Genomic DNA, 19,762 nt, shown 5'->3' with positions numbered 1-19,762 from the left:
AAAGATCTGTTCCTCTGTGTAGGCTGCCATCCGGAAGGAGCTGAATGAATTTAAGAGCTGTGAAATGGAGGTCCACGAGGACAGCAAGCAGTTCACGAGGTGAGTAAGAATGCATTACTCGGAGTTTTGATCTTGTTGGGAGAACTGTGCTGAGGCAAAACATTAAAAACCTTAGGAAAATGACCTGTACAGCACTTAGAGATTTAACGTGCCTGTCTGCCTCGGTGGTGTTGGATGACTGGAGGAGCAGCAGGCACAAAGTGCGTTGTTCTTCCTTAAACTGGGACTTTGATCCTGGAAACTCAAAGTGACTGGTGGCTGGTTTGAGGTGTATCTGAAACCAGTGTGACCTTGTAGCTGGCGTGTGCTTTTCTGGGGCTAGAGACATGTGCAGCAGAAGCCACAGTCACAAAACAGCTCAGTAGTTAGCTCAGGTATTATCTATGAAGTAACCTGTGGATCATGGTTCAAGTGATTATTTTCCCCCCCAACAGTTGCTCAGTGTGGCTAGGGTGAGTGTTTGCAGAGCACAAGAGCTTTCTAAGGCAGAGGTGAAATCATTTGATGTTAACAGCTTCACTGAGAGCTTGAGAGTTCAGAGATAATTCAGTTTACTCTGGGGTTTTTTTGGGTTTGGCAATCTGTAGTGCCTCAGTAACTATTTAACCTGAGTTCCAAGGATGACACGAATTTTTCACTTGGCTTTTAGGTACCATCGACCATAATCTTCCAAGAAGGGAGCAAGAGACTCGAGAGGACTGGAAGTTCTCTGCGTCCCTCTCCTAGGCAATACAGCGAGGGTGGAACCTCGGCTCTTCCAAGGTTTGCCTTCAAAACATATCCAGAAAAGGGCTTTCGGCCAGGGAAGGGGAATCCTGTCTGAATGTAGCATTTCACTGGAACAAACACATCTCGCGTGCCATCAGGCTGGAACTGAACACTATACCTCGCTCGGCTCAGCAATACGCCTCTGCTCCAGCGCCAGCATCCCTGCCAGGAGACCATGCACATGTGAACGAACGGTTCATTCCCCAGCTCCCTTTCTCAGCCTGGATAGGCCCAGTTCTCAGCTGTACATACTCCTCCTGGGAGTGCAACTCTTTGTTTCCTCCTCCTTACCAAGAGGAGAGGGGGAAAAAAAAAAAGGCAGCTCTAATGTTGGAAAGCTGAGGAGTGGAGAGTGGATGTGCTAGGAAGCACGTGTGTATATTAGCTGTGTACAGAGAACCCTGCGCAGGTGCTGACCCGCCAGACAACTGACATGTGACTCATAATTAACTTTTTTGGTTTTGCTTGCGTCTCTGTCATGTTCTTAATGTCCTGAATCACTACTGACCAATGGTTTGTTGTCTTGGAAGGGAATTGTATAGATATTAACATATGCTGCATCTTTTTGTAAAAAAAAAAGAAAAAAAGGAAAAAAAATACAGTTTTAAATGTACAAAACATTCCCTCCCCACTCTCACACTTGCTGTGATGTTAACAGATCTTGTCTTGAGATATCTAGGCTGGTTTAACATATTACAGAACCAGGAAATGACTGTTGCCTTTCTAAAACTTCTTAATTTGGGGAAGCTGTGAGAGTAGTCAATTCTTTTTATTGTGGTTTCCTCTCAGATGTTTTTTACGCTCCCAGATCAGGGTGAAACTTGCCTTTTCTCATTTTTACAGCTAAACCTACTGGAAACTTGATAATTTCACTGTGTGGGTGGAAGGGAGGGGAAGAGGTTTAAAAAGTGACCTTAAAAAGATGTTCTTTCTCTTCTGAGAATGATTTCATATTGGTTCTTCCTAAATCATAGAATCATTTAGGTTGGAAAAGACCCTCAGGATCACCAAGTCCAACCATTAAATGTGGGTGTTTTTAAAAAATAATCTGGTGTTGGCCACTGCTGTATCATGCACAGAACTGAACCCATGTGTGAGATGCCACTTCAGGTGAAGGAAGGGAATACGGCAGGAGGAAGAGGAGGATGCAGGAACGGAGAGGACTTGCCTTGCTCACAGACAGCCTCTGTCGCTTGGGGTGGCCCTGGCCGTGCTGCCCACGCCGTGCCAACGCCGGGGCCGGATCCCCGGCCGCCTGCACCCCACAGCCGCGGCCTGCCCGTGGAAGATGGCGGGGGGCTTCCCTCACAGCTTCCCCTGTACAGTTCGTCTGTAGACTAAATCATTGCATTGTATATCAGTCTCCTCAGCGACAGATTTTAATTATTGAATAAAAGTATTTTAGGATTTTTTTAAAAAAAACCCTGATTTTCGTGGTCGTGTTTTAAATGCTATGGCCGGGGGAGCAGCGTGGGGGGCCCAGGCCCCGCTCCTCCTCCACGGCCTCGCGGGGGGCGTGGCCCTGGGGGCCTTTCCCGCCCTCACGTGGCGCATGCGCCAACCACACGGCGCGTGGACTTTTAGCTCCTCCCTGTGCGCCGTGCGCATGCGCACCCTAGCCACGCCCCCGCCCGCCCTATAAATACCGCGACGCGCCGCATCTCGTTCTCTTTCTTCGTGCGGCGGGGCGGGCTCAGGTAAGTTAGCTCCCGGCGGCGGCGCCGCGGCCTCCGCTTCCCTTCCCTTCCCTTCCCTGTGGCGTGTGGGCCTTGCGGCCGTGGAGGGCCACGCTGCCTGTGGCCAGCTCTGGGAACGTTGTGTTTCTTTTTCCATGCTCGTAAGAGGTGGCGAGCTGGCTGCTTGGGGGGCACCCCGGGGCCGCAGTCCTCTCGCGCTCCTCACCATCTTTTTCTCTTAAGGCTCTTCTGACGCCTGATGCTGTCCGGCCTTGTCCAGCTCTGCTTCCGTCGTGTGAGTGTCCCTGGTGGGGTCCCGCCTGTGGGCTGCGTGGCGGGGGGGGGGGGGGGGATGGAGGGGGCCTGCAATGCTTTAAAATGTCGGTCCAACGTGGATACCCGGAGAAGTCGCTCTCTCTCGGCTCTGTCCGTGTGGCGCATGGGAGCGTAGGCCTTCGGGCCCCTGACGTACAGTCCCTTTCCACGACGTTGGAGAACAAGCCGGGCCTTGAGTCTGCAGCCTGCATATTCCTACTGCTTCTCTGAGCCCTCGGGCGGTGATAGAGGAGACAAACCATGCAGGAAACACTTTGGCCACTCAAAATGGCTGGCGGGGGGGGGGCATGTGCTGGGCTGCATGGCTTGGGGAGGGGAGCGAAGGGCGAGTGGGGAAAAAAACCCTTGAGCAATGGCTTAAAGTACTTTTTTATCATTTCCAGTTCCAAGCTTGAAAAGTTTGGCATGAGCAGAGCACTGGTTTGGAAGGTAATTTTGCACTAATGTTGTTGGCCGTACATACTATACGGTTCTCTTATTAGTTTATATTTTCAGTTGGCTTGCTATTTCTCAGTTCCTTATGAAAACTGAATTGGATAGGCTTAAAGTAATTGAATGCCGATGCAGACTTTATAGGTGTTAGTTAACAGTGAAAGCTTAGCTCAGGCGTTCCCTAGCTTCTAAGATATTTTTGGACTTTGGACGGGTGGGGGGGAAAAACCTTATTCCAGAATCATCTTAAAGAGAAAAAAAGAGTCCTTGGTGAAGTGGAGATAATTTGATTATCTTAGGGCCTTGTTTGTGCTATGGGAATTGGGGAAAGAGGAGAAACAAACATTTTTTTCCTAAATTGTTGCAGGCACTCGTCGCTAATTGAGATGAGATGCTGCTAACAAAGAATCCCTATGGCTGGTAAGAGAGGGTGAGTATATTGAGAGTACCAGCCCAAATACTTAATAAGGGTGATAGTTAAGGTTCAGTTCATGTGGTGTGTGTAATCAAAATGTAGCTGCAGAGATGGGAATGGGCTGGAAGTGGAAAGAAAAAAGATCTGCATTTGTTGGCCTTCCAACAGCATGTGCTTCACCCTGGGGACTGCCATGAAGTAGCTTTCTGGGGGCCCGAGCAGAACTGCAGTGTGCCTGGGCACGTGGTGGGTCAGATGGCTGCTCAGTTGTGTGGTACAAGAAGCACGGACTGGGGCTGAGCCTGGTGGGCTGGCTGCACACAAAAAAGGCAGATAAAGCCATGGGACTATGGTAGAATTGGCTTGCGTGTGCCTGAAAGGCGGCACAAAGTCAAGGGCGGGACTTGTGGGTGGCCTGGCATGCCAGGAAGGAGCTGCATCTGGGGTGCCTTCAAATGGTGGGAGCCTGGGGTGTGGAAGGAATGGGAAGGAGCGCTGTGGACCAGCAACCCTGCTCTCCAGTGGGGCCAGTCCTGCTGCTGGGAAAGTGGATTTGACTCCCATGTGTGGCCAGGACATTCCAGGGGAAGCTGATACTGGAGGGATGTGGGCAAGGCCAGCAATTTGTGCATCTGTGTTACCTGAAAAAAGGCCTTAAATTACCGATTTCTAAACCTGTATTTAGCTGCAGTAAAGAATTAAATAAATTTATTTTTTTTTGCTTGGTGTGTGTTTCTTTGTGAGCAAATTGTTTGGTTAGGCCTGGAGTATGAAACATCCAGGACATTGATGCCTCTCACTTGGAATCAGCAGTGGATTCCTAGTCGGGAAAGCTGCAGAAACCCACTTCAAACCCGTGCTGGCAGCTATTTGGGCTGCATTAGTAGTGGGCAGTACCTACCCAGAAGCCTGATTGTGGTCGGGTCTGCTGTGGGGGGAATGGCAACAAAAGGGGAACGATTCTGATGGGTGGCTTCTGTGGGGGTGGTTTAGGATTAAAGGATTGGAGTGTAAATAATTGGCTACCTACTGCTGCCCTTCAGCAGCTGGCTGGGTATCCTGCCCTTGGCCACGTGAAATGCAAAGGGAAAGGGTAAGGTAAGGGATGTCCCATCAGCTCATCCAAAGAGATCCAGTGGGTGTCTGGAAAAACTTGATAAAACATTCCAGGGTTATCCTTTTCCATGGAAGGGTGTTAGATCACCTGGGCTACTGGCTGGGTGGGTAGCGCACCTCAGGAGCCAGATCTGTTCAAGGGTAGATGAGGCTGGCCTGTTGGCTAAGTATGTAATTGGCTTGGCTTCTGTTTAAAAAAAAAAAAAAAGTTAATACATGCCAAATGGATTATGTTGACCTTTGGTCTAAAGCATCCCGAGGGGTGGATTTGCAAATTAACAAGAGTACTAATCTGGAATAGGAAATACTCTCCTGTTAGGTAAGAGACAGGCCTTGCTGGTGCAAGCACAGACTGTTGGTTGCTGTGACAGCAAGAAACTATCCAGTTCCTGCTCCAAGAATAAAAGTGGACAGGTGATGGTAAAGGTGGAGTGTGCTGTAACGAACATTAGGATGAAGGGCCATAATGGGGATGAGCCTTGTGGTCAGCTCTGCCTCAATACTCTCAGGAAGCCAAATGGATAAAAGCTTTTGGTTTCATCTTAAGCTATATTGTAATGCTAATTATGAGGACCAGAAAGTTCCAAAACTCCAGTCACTGGCTCTGAAGTGTCCTTGCAACTCTTAAGGAGTGTGATTGTGAAGGTGAATCTGATTACACGTGACAGTGGGTTTTGAGCGGTCCTGGAAACTGACTTGGAACATTGATGGCGCGAACTGCCAAAAATGCTAGAAATTCAGCATCCCGTTTCCACACAAACGGGCAAAGCAATGGTTGGGTTCTGGCAGCAACCGGGAAATGAGCGGTCTGGACAGCATTTCACCCTTTTGAAGAGTTCAGTTGGGTCAAATGTGCTTAATAATACCCAGCTGCTCTTCACAACCCAGCAGCTGGAGGTGTTCCTGCCAGCACGGCAGTGGCCCAGGGAACGTGTGGTGGTGGCCCACCTTCCAACACCCAGCTCAGCCACACTGGGGTCTTGCAAGAGTCCTCCACCCCATGGGCAGGAGCCTCAAGTGAAGCCCTTTTATGTTGTAAATGATGCTTTTAATCCTCTGTAGACAAGTCAATTTTTCCTCAACTCGTGCAATCGTTATTTCCATAATTAGGCATTCCTGAGCCGGAGAAGGCCGCTACAAACATCTCTTGTTACGCTTGAAACGGTCAAAAATGCTGTAGATGCTTTGGAAAATTTGGTCTGAAATCAACTTGCTTTCTCGGTTGACTACCCAGAACGGGACGGGCTGCGGGCTACCTCGGCATCACACCAACGCGAGTTACTGAACTTGTGGCTTTTATTCCAAACCAATCCAAAGGGATCAAATAGGGCATAAAGAATTTACGTAAGTTTGTGTTTTCCATCAGATAGCTCCAGAACAAGCTCTGGTAGATGCCGGCTTGGCTACGGTCCTGGCTTCCAGACCTCAGCGCGTGGGCCCGCGGGATGTTGTTGATACCTTGTCTTGCTTCATTAACATTGTCCAATTAGGCACTCCTTGGGTTAAATACCTTACACTGCAGATCTGTCCCCTCCCTGCTGTGCCTGTGGTGCTGCCCGTAGGAATTGCTGCTTCTTAGAGCTGGGGCATCAGGACAGGCAGTGTACTGGTAACAGGCATGCACTGGCCAGGACACCCCACAGAACCCTGCGCAGGGCCTCCGGAGTGGCAGCTGCCTGGCACTGCCTGCATTGTCTGTGCTGCCTGCCCTGCCTGTGCTGTGCCCTCCCTGGTGCTGCCTGCCCTGCCTGCGCTGTGCCCTCCCTGGTGCTGCCTGTGCTGCCTGCGCTCTGCCCAGCCTGGCATCGCCCTCCCTCCCGGGCATTGCCTGCCTTGCCCTCCCTGCCAGGTGCTGCCCTCCCTGCCTTGCCTCCCCTGCCCGCCCGGCCTGGCACTGCCTCCCGGGCTCTGCCCGCGCAGCCGCCGGCCGGCAGGGGGCGCTGTGGCGGGCGGGCGGCGCATGCGCGGTGCGGAGGCGCGGCGGCCCGGCCGGCGGCGGAGCGGAGGTGGGAGCGCGGCGCGGCCCCGGGGGCGGTGGGTGGGGGGCCGCGGAGGGGGGTGGGGGGGCGCGGGTGTGTCGCGCCCGCCGAGCCCCGGCCCGCCCTGGGTGCGCCCGGCCGCCGGGGCGAGCGGAGGGCGGCGGCGGGAGGGGCCAGACCGGGCCGCGGGCCTGCGCGGCCCCACGTGAGGCGGCGCGGGGAATTCAAACGGCGGGAAGGGGCCGGCGGGGGGGGCGACCGGGCCGGGGGGGGGCTGCGGGCGGTGAGCTGGGCCCACGCCGTCCGTGGGGGCGGGACACGCCGCCCGTGGGCCCGGCCTAGCTCTGGGGGTCCCACCGGGCCCCCCGCGGGCCGTGCTCCTGCGTGGGGGCGGGATGCGGGGGGCGGGCAGGCCTGGCCCCCCCGGGGTGCTGCGCCGCGGGGCGGGGGGCTGACGGGGGCTGACGGCAGCGCCGCAGAGGGACCGCGATAAAACGCGCAAGGAAAATCCCACCCAAGCTGCGTTCTGCCGGGAGGGAGCAGAGATGGGCGCTCGCAGCCCGGCTCCCTCGGCAGCCCCCCCCAGGTGACCCGAGGTGACGTTAAAGCCGGGAAAGGGGGGAGGGGCGAACACTCGACAGGCCCGTGGGCGACCCCCTGACAGCGTGTCGTTGGCATTCAGATCCAAGGCACTATGCCGGGGAAGCGCACTGCGAAGAAGAGCCCGGTGCTGGAAGAGACTGCGGGAAGGAAGAAGATTAAAGGTAAGAAAAAATCCCTGGGAGTTTTCCCTCCCTGTTCCCAGGGACCGGTTGCATCGGAAGGGTCGTTTCCCATGTGTGATGCGTGTTATTTCTCATCTTGCAGTCTGCCACCCGTCCCACTGCACGCAGCCCGGCCTGGTGCTGACCTTGGGGCAGGGTGATGTTGGCCAGCTGGGCCTGGGGGAGGACGTGATGGAGAGGAAGAAGCCGGCCCTGGTGTCGCTGCCGGAGATGGTGGTGCAGGTGGAAGCCGGAGGGATGCACACGGTGTGCCTCAGCCAGACGGGAAAAGTGAGTGCAGCGTGGACAGGGCAGCACCCGCGGGGGGCATGGGGAGACTGAGCTGTGCTTCCCCGCGAGCTCTGGGACTTGTTCTTGAGCAGGGGTGGTCTGAATCAGACCTTGCTCTGCCCAGTCGTGTAGCTCCCTTCAGCTCCAGGGATGACTGTGGTCCCCATGCCGTGGACCACAGAATTTTGGGGACTCAAAGGGATAATTCAGCCCGGTGGGTCTCTGCCCCCTCACTTCAACTCAGCTTGTTGCCCCTCTGGGTCCCATCCTGAGCAGCTCGCTCTTCTTCTGCAGATCTACACCTTTGGCTGCAACGACGAAGGTGCCCTTGGGCGTGACACCTCAGCAGAAGGGTCAGAGACCACACCAGGGCTGGTGGAGCTGCAGGAAAAGGTGGTGCAGGTCTCTGCGGGGGACAGTCACACAGCTGCGCTGACAGATGACGGCAGGGTTTTTGTCTGGGGCTCTTTCCGGGTATGTTGATTTCTTGGACGCTGGAAGCTCTGTTGATGGTTGCTGCTTCTGTGACTCATCTCCCTGCATTTTTCTCCACCCAGGATAACAATGGGGTGATCGGATTGCTGGAGCCCATGAAGACAAGCTCTGTTCCTGTGCTGCTCCAGCTCAGTGCACCTGTCATTAAAATTGTCTCAGGTGAGCAAGGTCTTGGGGTGTGCCTGGGTCAGGCTGGTGCACGAGGCAGTTGCAACCCTTGGGAGAAGGTGAAGGTCCAGAAAGTCCATGTCCTTTTCCTCCCCCTTGGCTGCTGCGAGCCAGCTACAGGGTTGTGCTTGCTCTTGTCTGGCTCTTGAGAGAACAGACCTTGTGTCTCTTCTAGCCCTGATGGTAATGTTAATATTTGACCCAATCTGATGCAGAATGCCTTACAAGAGTGCTCTAACCACGATCCCACAGGGTCAAAGCACTCGCCCTCTTCTAGACTTGGGGAAGCTGAGCAGAGCAGCCAGGGAACTCGTCCAGGGCCCAGGTGAGGTTGGGGGAGACCTGTGCCCCTAAACCTTCCCAGAAAAACTTTGAAGTTTCGTTTGGGGAACTGGGATCAAGAAAAGGGAGATCCTGGGGGTTTAAGTTGTGCCAGAAGCTGGTGTCAAGGTATCCGATGCAGTAATAAACCCTACTAAATTCTGGAAAGCTGGGAGAGCTGGGGTTTATGTGTGAGATCTCAGCCCCTGGGTCTTGCTGGGTTCCTGGAGCATGACTCCTGCTTCTCTCCTCTCCCTCATCCCCTCCCAGGGAATGACCACTTGGTGATGCTGACGGTGGATGGCGACCTCTTCACCTGCGGCTGTGGCGAGCAGGGCCAGCTGGGGAGAGTGCCGGCACTCTTTGCCAACCGAGGAGGAAGGAAAGGGCTGGGTGAGTTGCTGTGGTGCTCGGAGGTGTGTGGTGCTGCGTCCTTTGGCCCCAACTTTGCAGAGGAGCAAAGAGACCCAGTCTCTTCCCCTGTTGCTCAAGGGCTTGTATGTAAATCCGTTACTTGAACTCAGTAAGCTGGATCTAAGGGGGAGGGAGAAGAGTGTAAATCATTAGTCCTTGTATGATGCCTTGTCTCCTGCCCCAGAGCGCCTGTTGGTCCCCCAGCGTGTCCCTGTCAGAGGTAAAGGCAACAGAGGCAAAATGCGCTTCCAGGATGCCTTTTGCGGAGCTTACTTCACCTTCGCTGTCACGCAGGAGGGACACATCTATGGATTTGGCCTCTCCAACTACCACCAGCTGGGTGAGTTTCATTTACATCCCTCCAGATCTCCTGCCTGCTTTGGTCTGGGTGTGGACTTCCCAGTCCTGTACTGCCCTGGCCTGGGGGGGAGCACTGCTGAGCGTCCCAGATCCTGAACACCAAGCACCCGCCAGACACACCGGAGCTGGAAATTGGGGTGGGGGGGTCATCGTGCATAGCTCTGGCTTTAGATCCCAGGCGCAGCAGCTGGTGGATTTGGGCAGAAATTTGATTTCTGGGGGCTTGGGGGGGGGCTGTGTTAGGCTCTGGTGGGGTGAGCCCCAGGGCAGATGGCTTTTTGCCGGTTCCTGGCTTGGGCTGTCTGTGCCTGCGGACCTGATCTGCCTGGGTTTGTGCATCCTGCCCCACAGGGACCCAGGGCACAGAGCCCTGCTTCTCGCCGCAGAACCTGACGTGCTTCAAGAACTCCACCAAGTCCTGGGTCGGGTTCTCCGGCGGGCAGCACCACACGGTGTGCGTCGACTCAGAGGGTGAGCACCCTGAGAGGCATGACAGGCGGGCTGGGAGTCACACAGTGCAGGATGGGGGGAGGCCCACAGCCCTCGTCCCAGCTGGGGAGGTGTTGGGGTGAGGGTGATGTGCTGGAGCCCTCCAGGTCCTTGGTGTTCAAGGCAACAAGGGTGTGAATTTGCAGCAAAAGGCAGGGAGGGTAACAGGAACCTGGAGTCACTTGTGAACTCTGCTCTTGCAGGCTCAGTAGTCTGTCCAGGCACCCACCCACGCTGCTGATTTTGGGGAGCTCAAAGGTTTCTGTCCCACCCTGCACCTCCTGGTTGGGATCTAGGGTGTAGCAGAGAGGAGTGATGCTCCTCCAGGAGTCAGACTGGGGAGAGAGGGTCTGGCTGTGGCCTGCTACAGGCTTCTTCCCGCCTCGTGCCACCCCTCTCGTGTGTGCGTTGTGCTCCAGGTAAAGCCTACAGCCTGGGCAGGGCAGAGTACGGCCGGCTGGGCCTCGGTGCAGGGGCAGAGGAGAAGAGCACGCCCACGGTCATCCCGGAGCTCCCCAGCATCTCTTCTGTCGCATGCGGCGCATCGGTCGGCTACGCTGTCAGCAGTGATGGTGAGTGCCGGGGGCCTCGGGGGCTTGGGATTGCCACCCTGTGTTCCTTCCCCACCCCTCATCCGTCCGTCCTGATCCCCCTGGATCCGGCCAGTCCCGCTTGTCTTCATCACACGCTGCCAGCTGGGTCGGGACTGGAGCCAAGTCCTGGCGCTGATTGACCACCCGGCCTGGGGGCAGCTGGGCAGCAGCTGCTCAAATATTTTTGTGGGCCCTTGGCAGTGAGGTTTGTAACCAGAGTGTTGACCAGGTCGTTGGCCTGCCAGTCCCTTCTCTACACCCTGAACTCTGCTGCTGCGAGACCTCCATGCTCTGGCGCTGCACACGCGTCTGTAGCCCGCAGCTGTGGGAGGAGGGTTTGTGGTGGGCTGATGGATTTGGTTTGCTCCCCAGGGGCAAAACACTGCCTTGGCTATGTGATGAAACACCTCTTTGAGTTGCAATAGCTGCTCCTCTTCTTCCTGCCTGCATCTCTGGCACCCATCGCCCAGCCCCCTGCCCTGGGTTTGGCTGCTGGCTCCCCTTCCCACCCCACCATGCAGCCGCTTGGAAGTCACAACTTGCATCACCTCCGTTGCAGGACGAGCGTTTGCCTGGGGGATGGGCACCAACTACCAGCTGGGCACAGGGGAGGAGGATGACGTCTGGAGCCCCGTGGAGATGACGGGCAAGCAATTAGAAAACCGCACGGTCCTGGCCGTGTCCAGCGGCGGGCAACACACTGTGCTGCTGGTCAAGGACAAAGAGCAGAGTTGATGAAGCAGTGCCACGCAGCTGAGCCCAGCAGGATTGCAGGACCTGTGCACGCACCCCCGCCTTCTGCCCCGGTCGGGTGACTGGTTTCCAGCTCTGGGCTGCCATTGACGGCAGTGGGGAGGGCAGAGCCAGGCCCCAGCGGTGTCTGCATGGCTGGAGCAGGGCTCTTCAGGGATGCTCGTGTTTTCTCCCTGCAAGCGTGTGTCTGTCTTCCCAGGTGCCCAGTGCTCTGGCAGCTCCCCTGGGTCAGCTTGGTCCTAAACTGGTCTCAGTACTGTGACTGGATGGGTTTTCCGCTTTTCATCTGTTTGGTGGGTTTTTTTTTTTTAGTATTTCCTGCACTGGCAAAGCTGAAGGCCTTGTTCTTCACAAAAGGGTTTGAGCATCAGGCTTTCTGAGGTCCCCATGTTCCCCATCTCTGGGTGCTCCTTCATCCCCTTAACCTAAACATCTTTTGCCTCTCCAGCTTGGATTTGTCTGTGGCCACCCACCTAAGCCCTCTGGGCTTGGCCCAGCTGAGATTTTGGTCCAGCAGACATGCTCCTGGGGAGCTCTCTCCAATTCACTCGACAGTTGTGGTTGCGGTGGGGTGGATGATGTGGCTGGGAGCCTGCGAGGGGGAACGCTGCTGGATGATGCCCAGCCCGTGCTGCGTGCAGAGCTGGGCTGCTGGAAAAGGGCAGGGGGCTCCTGCCTGGAGAGGCCACCTCCAGCGCTGCCGTTTGCAGTCCCAACTGCTCCTGCTGATTCCTGTTGCCTTTGAAAACCCAACAAAATCCATCCCACAGGTGGGGACTTTGTTATTTTAATTTTTTCTCTTTCCTTTGCTGAGGAAGGGGCTTCATTTGCTGTTAGGGCCTCACTGAGAAGACAGCCAAACCCCAGCTATGCATCGCATCACTTGAAACAACGGGACTGCCTCCTCATCGCCTCTGGTCTTGGTCCAGCTGGTCTTGGCTCCCTGCGCCCGGCCTGCCCCGTCTTTCCGTGCTGCCTTCCAGGTACCTGGACTGAGAAGGTGGTCTGTGAAGATGAAATTTTATACATTAAGTTGTAGCAATAGGGGGAAGCGGTGGGTGTGCGCAGGGCTGGTGGTTGGGACTTGTACAATGGTTCAGAATAGGTTGAATTTTTTTAAAAGAAAATGTAAAGTATTTTGGTTGATTAATTGATGAAGAGAGGGAAAAAAAATGTAATCTTTTAACGTTTGGAATAAACAGAGTTTTGATAAACCCTGGGGTTTCCTGTGGTTTGGAGGGGTGGGCAACCCTCCTGCCACCTCTCTCCGCAGACCCTGCCACGTTCCTGTCCCCGAGCTGCCACAGGAGCTGTGCTGCCACCTGAGCTTCGGCATCTGCACCAAGGTGGCCCCAGGGAGGGGAGCCCAGGGCTGAGCAGAGGCTCAGCATCCTTCAGCCCGTGCTCAGGGGCAGGTGGGGACAGACTGGGGACACCTTGGCCTCCTGCCACCCGTGGACAAGGAGCCAGTCCTCTGTTCCCGTGGCACCTGGGGACAGGTCGAGATGGGAGCTGGCTTTGTAGGGGTGCAGGACCACCCTTGGGTGCTGTGGCGGTCGCAGCCGTGCCCGGTGCCACGTGTGTGCAGTTGTGGGACGCGGCCGCGGGATGGCAGCAGGAGAAGGCGCTGGGACTGCTGGAGCGCTGCACTGGGAGAAGTGGGGCAGGGATGGGATGGTCCCGGTGGGGTCCTGCTTGTCCCCATCACCCTCCCTGCAGCACCCTGCCTGTGGCGGGCCATCCCTAGTGTCTTTGGACCTTCAGAGGCTCAGCTGAGCCCACCAGCGTGGCTGGAAAGTGTCTTGGCACATCCCCGCTGCAGGCTGGGTGCTGCGGCTGCTCCCAGAGCTGGAGCTGAGCCGGGCGCGTGCGTGTGCTCCGGCAGAGACTGGCACGGATGAGCCAATTTCCGCGTCCTGGTGTGACCAGAGTCCCCATCTGTTGAGTCTTAATTAGTTTGGGAGGGAGCAGGTTCTGTAATGAGCCTCCAGCCAGGGACGGGCTTTGGGCAGGCGGTTGGTGGGTCCTGGGAGCAGCTGGGGCTGCCGGCAGCCTCTTGCCTCCACTGCTCTCGCATCTTTTGGGCTGGGGCAGGATGAGCTCCACGGGCAGGGGGTCCGGCAGGAGGCTGGGCACCAGCCTCTCCCACCACTAAAGGCCAGGTTTGTGTTTGGTGGTTGCGGATTTGGGCTTGCAAAGGGCTCTCTTCTCCACCACGTGCGGGTGGGGTGTGGGCCCATGGGGAGCGTTCTGCCGCTGAGGACGGAGCCCATAGTTTGCCATCACTGCGGGCTGAGCCAGGGGCAAGCGTTCCTTAATATCACGGTTAATGCTGCTCCCCAGGGACGGTCACCCTCCATTTGATGCTCCTCCTCCCATCAAACGTGACCTGCTGGTCCTGGTACCTGATGGGGAAATTGCTCGTTGTCTTGGGCCTGATTCCCAGCGACAAGCTCAACATTAATGTCTTGTCTCCAAAACCAGCACTGGTATTTTTATAGCCCTTCCAGGGAAGAAACCCTGTCCCACTCCGAGTTGCTTTGCCACTCTTTTTCCAAGCCCCTGGATGCCATCGTGACGCAGATGGCTGTGCCGCGCTCCGCAAAGTCCTGCTCCAGCGGCTGCTTTTCATGTGTTTTCGTGCCCTTCGCTTTGAACCTCGCTGACCTATTTATAGCTAAGAAATGCAGAGAGACTTAATAACCAGAGACGTGGGACTCCTCCGGCATCGGGGCAATGCTGACAAGCCACCGTGGCTGCTGGGGCTGGAAGAGCAGCTTCTGGCTCTGAGGGGCTCCTGGCACCCGGCTGGAAGGAGGCGGCCCCGGGCCCCCCGGCGTTGGTTGGGGCTGGATGCAGATGGGTTAAATCGCCAGGTAAGCCAGGTTTGGGTTTGGGGAGTTTGAGGTGTGGGGTTTGGTGCCATTCCTGGATAGTGCGGATGCCTGCCAAAGAGGGTAAGGACTCTGTAGAGGTGATGTCCTGTTCAAAACTTCATAGAAAACTATTTTAGGAAGGACAAAAGTCACCCTGGTAAGGGCTGGAGCCCCCCGAGGCGTTGCTGGCAGCTTGGAGGGGAAGGGGATGTGCAAAGCAGCCAGAGAGGGACCCGACCAGCCTGGCCAAGGCACCCACCGCACCCCGGCGACTGCCCAGCCGTCAGCAAAGTGTTTTGCTTTGTAACCTCCCCGGTGCAAACCCAGGCTGGCTGGGGTTTGGCTCCCCCCTCCTCATCACCCCACCCTCATCACACCAGGGACTGGCACCCTGGGGCATCCCTGGTGGGTCAGGCTCTGCTCCCAGCTCCTCTCCTTCCATCAGCTCAGGGCAGCTTTTCTCAATCCTGCCTTCTCAGTCCCGCTGTTGGACAGGGAAGTTTCATGATGCAAAACTGAACCAAGAAAAGCCGGTGCAAGAGGCCCCAGGGCCAGATCCTGCCAGGAGCCGATGCACCTCCAGCTCCTGCAGCCGGGGACAAAACCCCAGTCATTCCCAAATGGGATGGGATCATTCCCATCCACCCATCCTCAAGGGGCTGGTTGTGCTCCCGGGAAGGGGAAAACATCCCTGAGCTTGCTGGTATTTTCAAGAAGAGGGGGAAAACAGGGCTGGGGAGAACAATAGGGTTTAAAATATTCAGAGCTGATGAATCAGCCGGCATTGTCTTGGGAGGCAGAGTGACACTTCAATGGGAAGTTGCTGGAAATTGGGGGAAGGATGAGCCCCCACGAAGAGGGGAGAGGGTGGGCGAAGGAAAACAGTTTAATTGAGGAAAGGGAAATGTCTCATTAACAAGGTTTTGCACTGGCAGAGCAAGGCAGCGGTGTTTTGGGGGTGAGGAGGAGAAAACTGAGTCCTGTGGTGGGGTTTGGGAGGAACTCCTGGCTGTGCCAGGGACTGGTCTCGGTCCAGCACCGGCACAGCCAGACCCTTTCCCATTGCCGGGGGTCCCGGGTCAGCGGCTCTGATCCCCACCCTCCCGGTCCCCATCTGTTGCTATTTGAAGTGTGTAAAAGGCTTTTAATTTACAGACAAAAGATGAGAATGGGATTTGGGGCTTTCAGCATCCACAGTGGATGAGCTCTGGTGTTGTGAAGCTCTTTTGTCTCCAGAATAAAAAGCACTTTGTGTGTCATCTGAGCGATGGGTGGGGTTCTGGGGTTTTTTTCTTGTTTTTTAACATGATGCTTTTTTGAATGCCAAAAAAATCTACCTATGCAACGCTCCTGCAGGATCTACTGGGAAGGAACTGCATCTTCAAGAGGGTTTGGGGGATGCTAAGTTGATTTCTTGTTCTCCTTTTCCTGCTTCCAAGAGGAAACGAGTGTTAATTATTGCCAAGTTGCCTGCTGGCAGGGCCACGTAGTTTTCCCTGGGCTAATTAAACAGCCTGCTGCAGCTTGTCGGGTCACGCAGGTCTGTAACGATGGCTGGAGTTAAGGAGTCTGGTCATCTCACCGGGTGGTCTCACCTCCCAGAGTCCTGTCGTTAAGGCCGGGAAACTGGCCAGTATATGCCAGTATAAGTGGGGCGTGTGATGGTCTGGTGTGGCTCCTGGTAGAGGAGCTTGTGGGGTCTCTTGAGGATGGGAATTGGGTTGAAATAGCGACGTGTGGGTCTCTCTGCCCGCTCCCAAAACTGCTGAAGTCCTGGTTCAGCTCGTTTAACAGGCCAAAACTCAGGAAACTTCTCACCCAGCCCAGGACATCCCTCGGGAGCTGGAAACAGCAGCCTGGCCCCTTCCCTGCCTGGAGAAGCCCCTGTGCTCCCATGGGACACCCACCACCCACGCCGGCACCGGGGCTCTGCGTGTTCCCCCCAGTCCCACTTGCACAGGGAATAAAATAGCACAAGCTGAGCAGAATTTGTATCTATGAAATCAGGGGAGGGGGGGGAGAAAACCCTAGTAATTATTCATAGTGGATTTTTTTTTTCTTTTTAAATGATGAATTGCAAAATGAGAAGCATCTCTTCAGGGCTGAGAGCCTGAATCCACCCCGGGCTGCTCTGGAGCAAGGGTAGTGGGAGATACCACCCATGTCCTCGCCAGGAAAGCCAGATTTACTCATTTCCATATGCATAATAATGCAATTACAAAGTCAGCCTAAACCTGCAGTGCAGACAAAGAAACAGGCAGCTTCATAATTAATCACACGTGTAAGAATAAAGCCTGTTACACTAGGGTTCATTATTTGGTGGATTAATCTTTTTTAAAAAAAAAAGAATGTTTTCTGCAGCGAATGTGTTACTAGACTGTAAAGATGGTCCCTGGAAATAGCTTGTAGGTGCGTGGCAGCTCCCGTGTGCTGGCACGCGTCGCTGCATTATTCAGCTGGGCTGGCTGCTGGTTTAACTGGGCTGTGAAATCACTGGAGGCGGTGCCCAGCTTCGGTTTCCGAGGGTGCTGGATGATGGAGAAGGGTCTTGGAGCAGTGCTGGAGCAGCGATGACCCTGCTAGAAATCATCTCCAGGTGGGAAGTCTGGTTTTCGCATCCACCCTGTGCTCTTTGCGGTTTTGCCGTTCTTTGGGAACTCACAAAACACTTCACAAACTGACACGGCAGAAGCAATAAATACTTTGACATCCAAAGTCTCACTAAGTGGGAATGGAGTTACAGGCTCCAACACCCCTTTCCGTTGGATTTTCACTAAATCCTCATTAGCATTTAAATTACAAATGTAATTTGGGCTAGGATTTGAGCTGCTGGGCTATTGAAATAAAACTATCTGGACGACCGGCAGCAGAGGAACCCCTCACGTGCCGCTGGTGCAGTGCAAAGGCTTTTGGTTATCGGTGCTGGCAAAATAACCTCGGCTAAAGGGACTCCCTGTTTCACAAAGGTGGGTTTTTCCTGGTATGGGGGTCTTTAAAACTTGAATTTAGAGGTTCCTCTCCCATCACTCCCCGAACATCACCCTGAGAGTCGAGAGCTGGAAACTGTTTGCTATCTCTTGTTTTATTTAGTTTTTTAGAAAGCATCGTTCCTATACAGAAATGCCATCAAAAGCCCAGAATCGCGAGGGCTGGAGCTGGAGGTACCAGCTGAAGCTCTTTGCGAGGTCCCAGTCGGTGCTGCGGACCCGGCAGGAGCCCGAGCTCCATCACACAGAGTAGCAGGGTCTGCTATAGCAGGGTGGGCTGGGGTGACCTGGGGTCACTTGAATTTCATACAGCTATAGACAGAGAGATATACATATATCTAAATATATATATAAGTACACAGAGTGCCCTCCAAGCATCCCAGCTGCGGCACGGCCCTGCACAGGCAGATAGAAGCTCCCAGTGGTGTTTCCCTGGGTCAGGATTTGACCCTGTGCTCCCAGCCTGAACGAGGGGCTGGTGGAGCTGGGGGGGGGTTGCTGTTGTGGGGAGAGGCCAGACCAGCCCTCAAATGCTGCTGGAACAAGCAGGTGGGTGATGCTCTGGGGCCGTGTCATTGCAAGGGCTCCGGCACAGTGTTTGCCATCAGCGTCCCCTTTTCCCCCAGGAATATTCCTTTTTATTATTCTTCAGAAAAACCTAAGCTAAGAAAAGCCACGATCCCGTGTCCTGGGCTCCGAGTTCTGCCCAAGCGTGGCTGTATTTAAAAAATAATGGCTTGAAGCCTTTTAACCTGCTTTAAGGCCATTGCAGGCACATGTCCCAGCAAGCTGAGAATTTGGCAGATGGAAAAAAGGCCCCGTGGGGATGGGGAATGGGGTGGCTGAGATTTGGGGGGTGGCCAAGCTGCCTGTGGAGTCCCAAGCCATCCTGCAGCCCCCAGCACTTGCAGCTTGGACCCCCCCAACATGACAGCATGTTGCGCTGGGGCAGAGATGCCCCATCCACAGTTGATGGGGTTCGTCTCCCCCGTGTCCCCCAGTTTCTTCGCTGTGCTCTCAGCAACACTGCTGCTGTGGTTGGGAACTCTGCTGTCCTTCGTGCCTTTACCGGCCTGGATCATGGGGTTGGCATCTCTAGGAGACACTGAGACACTGGCCAAGGTGAGTGAAGAGGTCAATGATTTTGAGTCATCAAATTTTTGGGGGTACCCCCCAGATTAAGATATCAAGCTGGAATTCAGCTTCATGCTGAATCCTGGAGTGAAACCCAAGATGTCCTGGTCCAGAGTGGGACATTCCACCCCTGCAGGGACACCCAGCCCTGGTGGGACCCCCACCATTGCCAAGACCTCACCATGAACCAGCTCCAGACCAAGAGCCGTTCCCACCACATGCTGCTGAGGGCTTTGCCCCCAGGGTGGGTGGAGGTGGAGAGCTGAAAGGTGGTCTCCAACTCCTTCTGGACACCTTAGTCTCTCTTCCCATGGAGCTGAAGCTCAGCCTCGTAGGACCCTGGGGGTCTCCCCCAGTTCCTGCCCCAGAGCCTGTCCTGCTCGCCCTCCTGCACCCGATGCTCCATGCTCCACAAGCAGCCAGGCTTGCAGTGGCAGGGGACGAGGAGACCAAGCGTGGCTCTGCTGGTGGTCCAGGACTCCATCCGTGCCTGCAAAGGGATCCAGAGGAGCCCTGGGCGGGAGCTGGAGGTCTCCAGGCTGACGTAACACCAAGCCAGATGCTTTTGCTGGGGGCAGGGTGACAGGGGCAGGCAGACAAGGGGATGGCTCGTGTGCTTCGGCAGCAATTGATTCGAGATCCAGATGGGCAATTTCACCTTATTTGGTTCCTTTGAAAGAGAAATTGGTTTTGGCTGCCTCATCGTCTCTGCCTTCCTAACAGGGAGGCTGCAATTTCCACAGGCTCTGGAGAAAGGTAGGGCTGGTAAGGAGAGGTAATGGCCTTTATTAGGCTAAATTGATGCAACTGGAAAAACCAGAGATGCAGCCCAGGCTCTCCATCCAGCCCACGAGCCCCAGGTGCACCCAGGCACTCGCCTGCTTCCTCCAGCTGCATCAATTTGTCCAATAAATGCTATTATGGCTCCCTCCGAGCCACCGCCTCCTCCTCCTCTTCCGGCTGTTTGACCTCCCAGTTGCAGCCACAGTGGTGGGAAGGTGAGAGGAAGGAAAAGTCGTGGCTCCCGGATGCTGCTGGCAGCCAGCACGGGAGATTCAGTGAGCGGAAGGCTGCGAGGACCCATCAGTCATCGTTTAGCAGCAGGTAATGTGGTCCAGAGGTCCCTGGCCGGTGGCTCCCGCAGGATGTGCTGCCTCGGAGCTCGGCTGCCTCTTCGGAGGGATGGCTGCTCCAACCAGATGAGTGCTGAGCATGAAATCCCAAAATCTGTGCCTCTTGTGGGTGGTGGGTCCTTTCCCAGTGCTTGTATGACATCTGTCTTTGCTTGGGAAATCATGAAATGATGGTGATGTTTTTCCCATCTTCTTCTAAAAA

At 55.3% G+C, this 19,762-nt stretch overlaps 2 protein-coding genes and 1 non-coding gene across 13 annotated transcripts in view; all 3 read left to right on the top strand.

The window, feature by feature from the left end:
* The window catches only part of PHACTR4 (phosphatase and actin regulator 4), a 71,220-nt gene extending 66,813 nt beyond the window's left edge, over positions 1-4,407 (top strand). For 8 of the 10 annotated variants that reach the window (XM_056332811.1, XM_056332814.1, XM_056332812.1 and 5 more), the window contains 5 exons: positions 23-99; positions 710-2,525; positions 2,748-2,799; positions 3,224-3,269; positions 3,640-4,407. In XM_056332811.1, coding sequence (XP_056188786.1) covers positions 23-99; positions 710-725 — 93 coding nt within the window. In that variant the 3' untranslated portion in view covers positions 726-2,525; positions 2,748-2,799; positions 3,224-3,269; positions 3,640-4,407. The remainder of the gene's footprint in view (positions 1-22; positions 100-709; positions 2,526-2,747; positions 2,800-3,223; positions 3,270-3,639) is intronic. The other 2 variants (XM_056332807.1, XM_056332806.1) reach the window with 2 other exon arrangements.
* On the top strand, positions 2,891-3,095 carry LOC130147117 (small nucleolar RNA SNORA73 family). Its single transcript, XR_008821139.1, has one exon. It is a non-coding gene; the product is annotated as a small nucleolar RNA SNORA73 family (small nucleolar RNA).
* Positions 3,224-12,644, top strand: RCC1 (regulator of chromosome condensation 1). Of its 2 annotated transcripts, XM_056332817.1 has the most exons (12): positions 3,224-3,269; positions 3,640-3,702; positions 5,914-6,147; positions 7,465-7,546; positions 7,650-7,837; positions 8,132-8,311; positions 8,395-8,491; positions 9,092-9,214; positions 9,420-9,575; positions 9,947-10,066; positions 10,504-10,656; positions 11,237-12,644. In XM_056332817.1, exons 4-12 carry the CDS (start codon positions 7,477-7,479, stop codon positions 11,410-11,412), a joined length of 1,263 nt encoding a protein of 420 aa, XP_056188792.1. In that variant the 5' UTR covers positions 3,224-3,269; positions 3,640-3,702; positions 5,914-6,147; positions 7,465-7,476; the 3' UTR covers positions 11,413-12,644. The 2 variants fall into 2 exon arrangements, with proteins under 2 accessions (XP_056188792.1, XP_056188793.1); XM_056332818.1 differs by lacking the exons at positions 3,224-3,269; positions 3,640-3,702; positions 5,914-6,147 and adding an exon at positions 6,754-6,809.
* Positions 12,645-19,762: the final 7,118 nt, after the last annotated feature.

Source organism: Falco biarmicus, chromosome 3 (genome assembly GCF_023638135.1).
Source record: "Falco biarmicus isolate bFalBia1 chromosome 3, bFalBia1.pri, whole genome shotgun sequence".
Lineage (NCBI taxonomy): Eukaryota > Metazoa > Chordata > Aves > Falconiformes > Falconidae > Falco > Falco biarmicus.
Note: the sequence above shows the minus strand (reverse complement) of the source record. Positions and strands in the feature narration are given on the sequence as shown.

Bases quoted from the DNA above. Each gene is read 5' to 3' on its own strand.
- RCC1 (XM_056332817.1), top strand. From the start codon at position 7,477: ATGCCGGGGAAGCGCACTGCGAAGAAGAGCCCGGTGCTGGAAGAGACT. The intron at 9,215-9,419 runs GTGAGTTGCTGT...CTCCTGCCCCAG, and splicing joins AGGAGGAAGGAAAGGGCTGG to AGCGCCTGTTGGTCCCCCAG. The intron at 10,657-11,236 runs GTGAGTGCCGGG...CCTCCGTTGCAG, and splicing joins CTACGCTGTCAGCAGTGATG to GACGAGCGTTTGCCTGGGGG.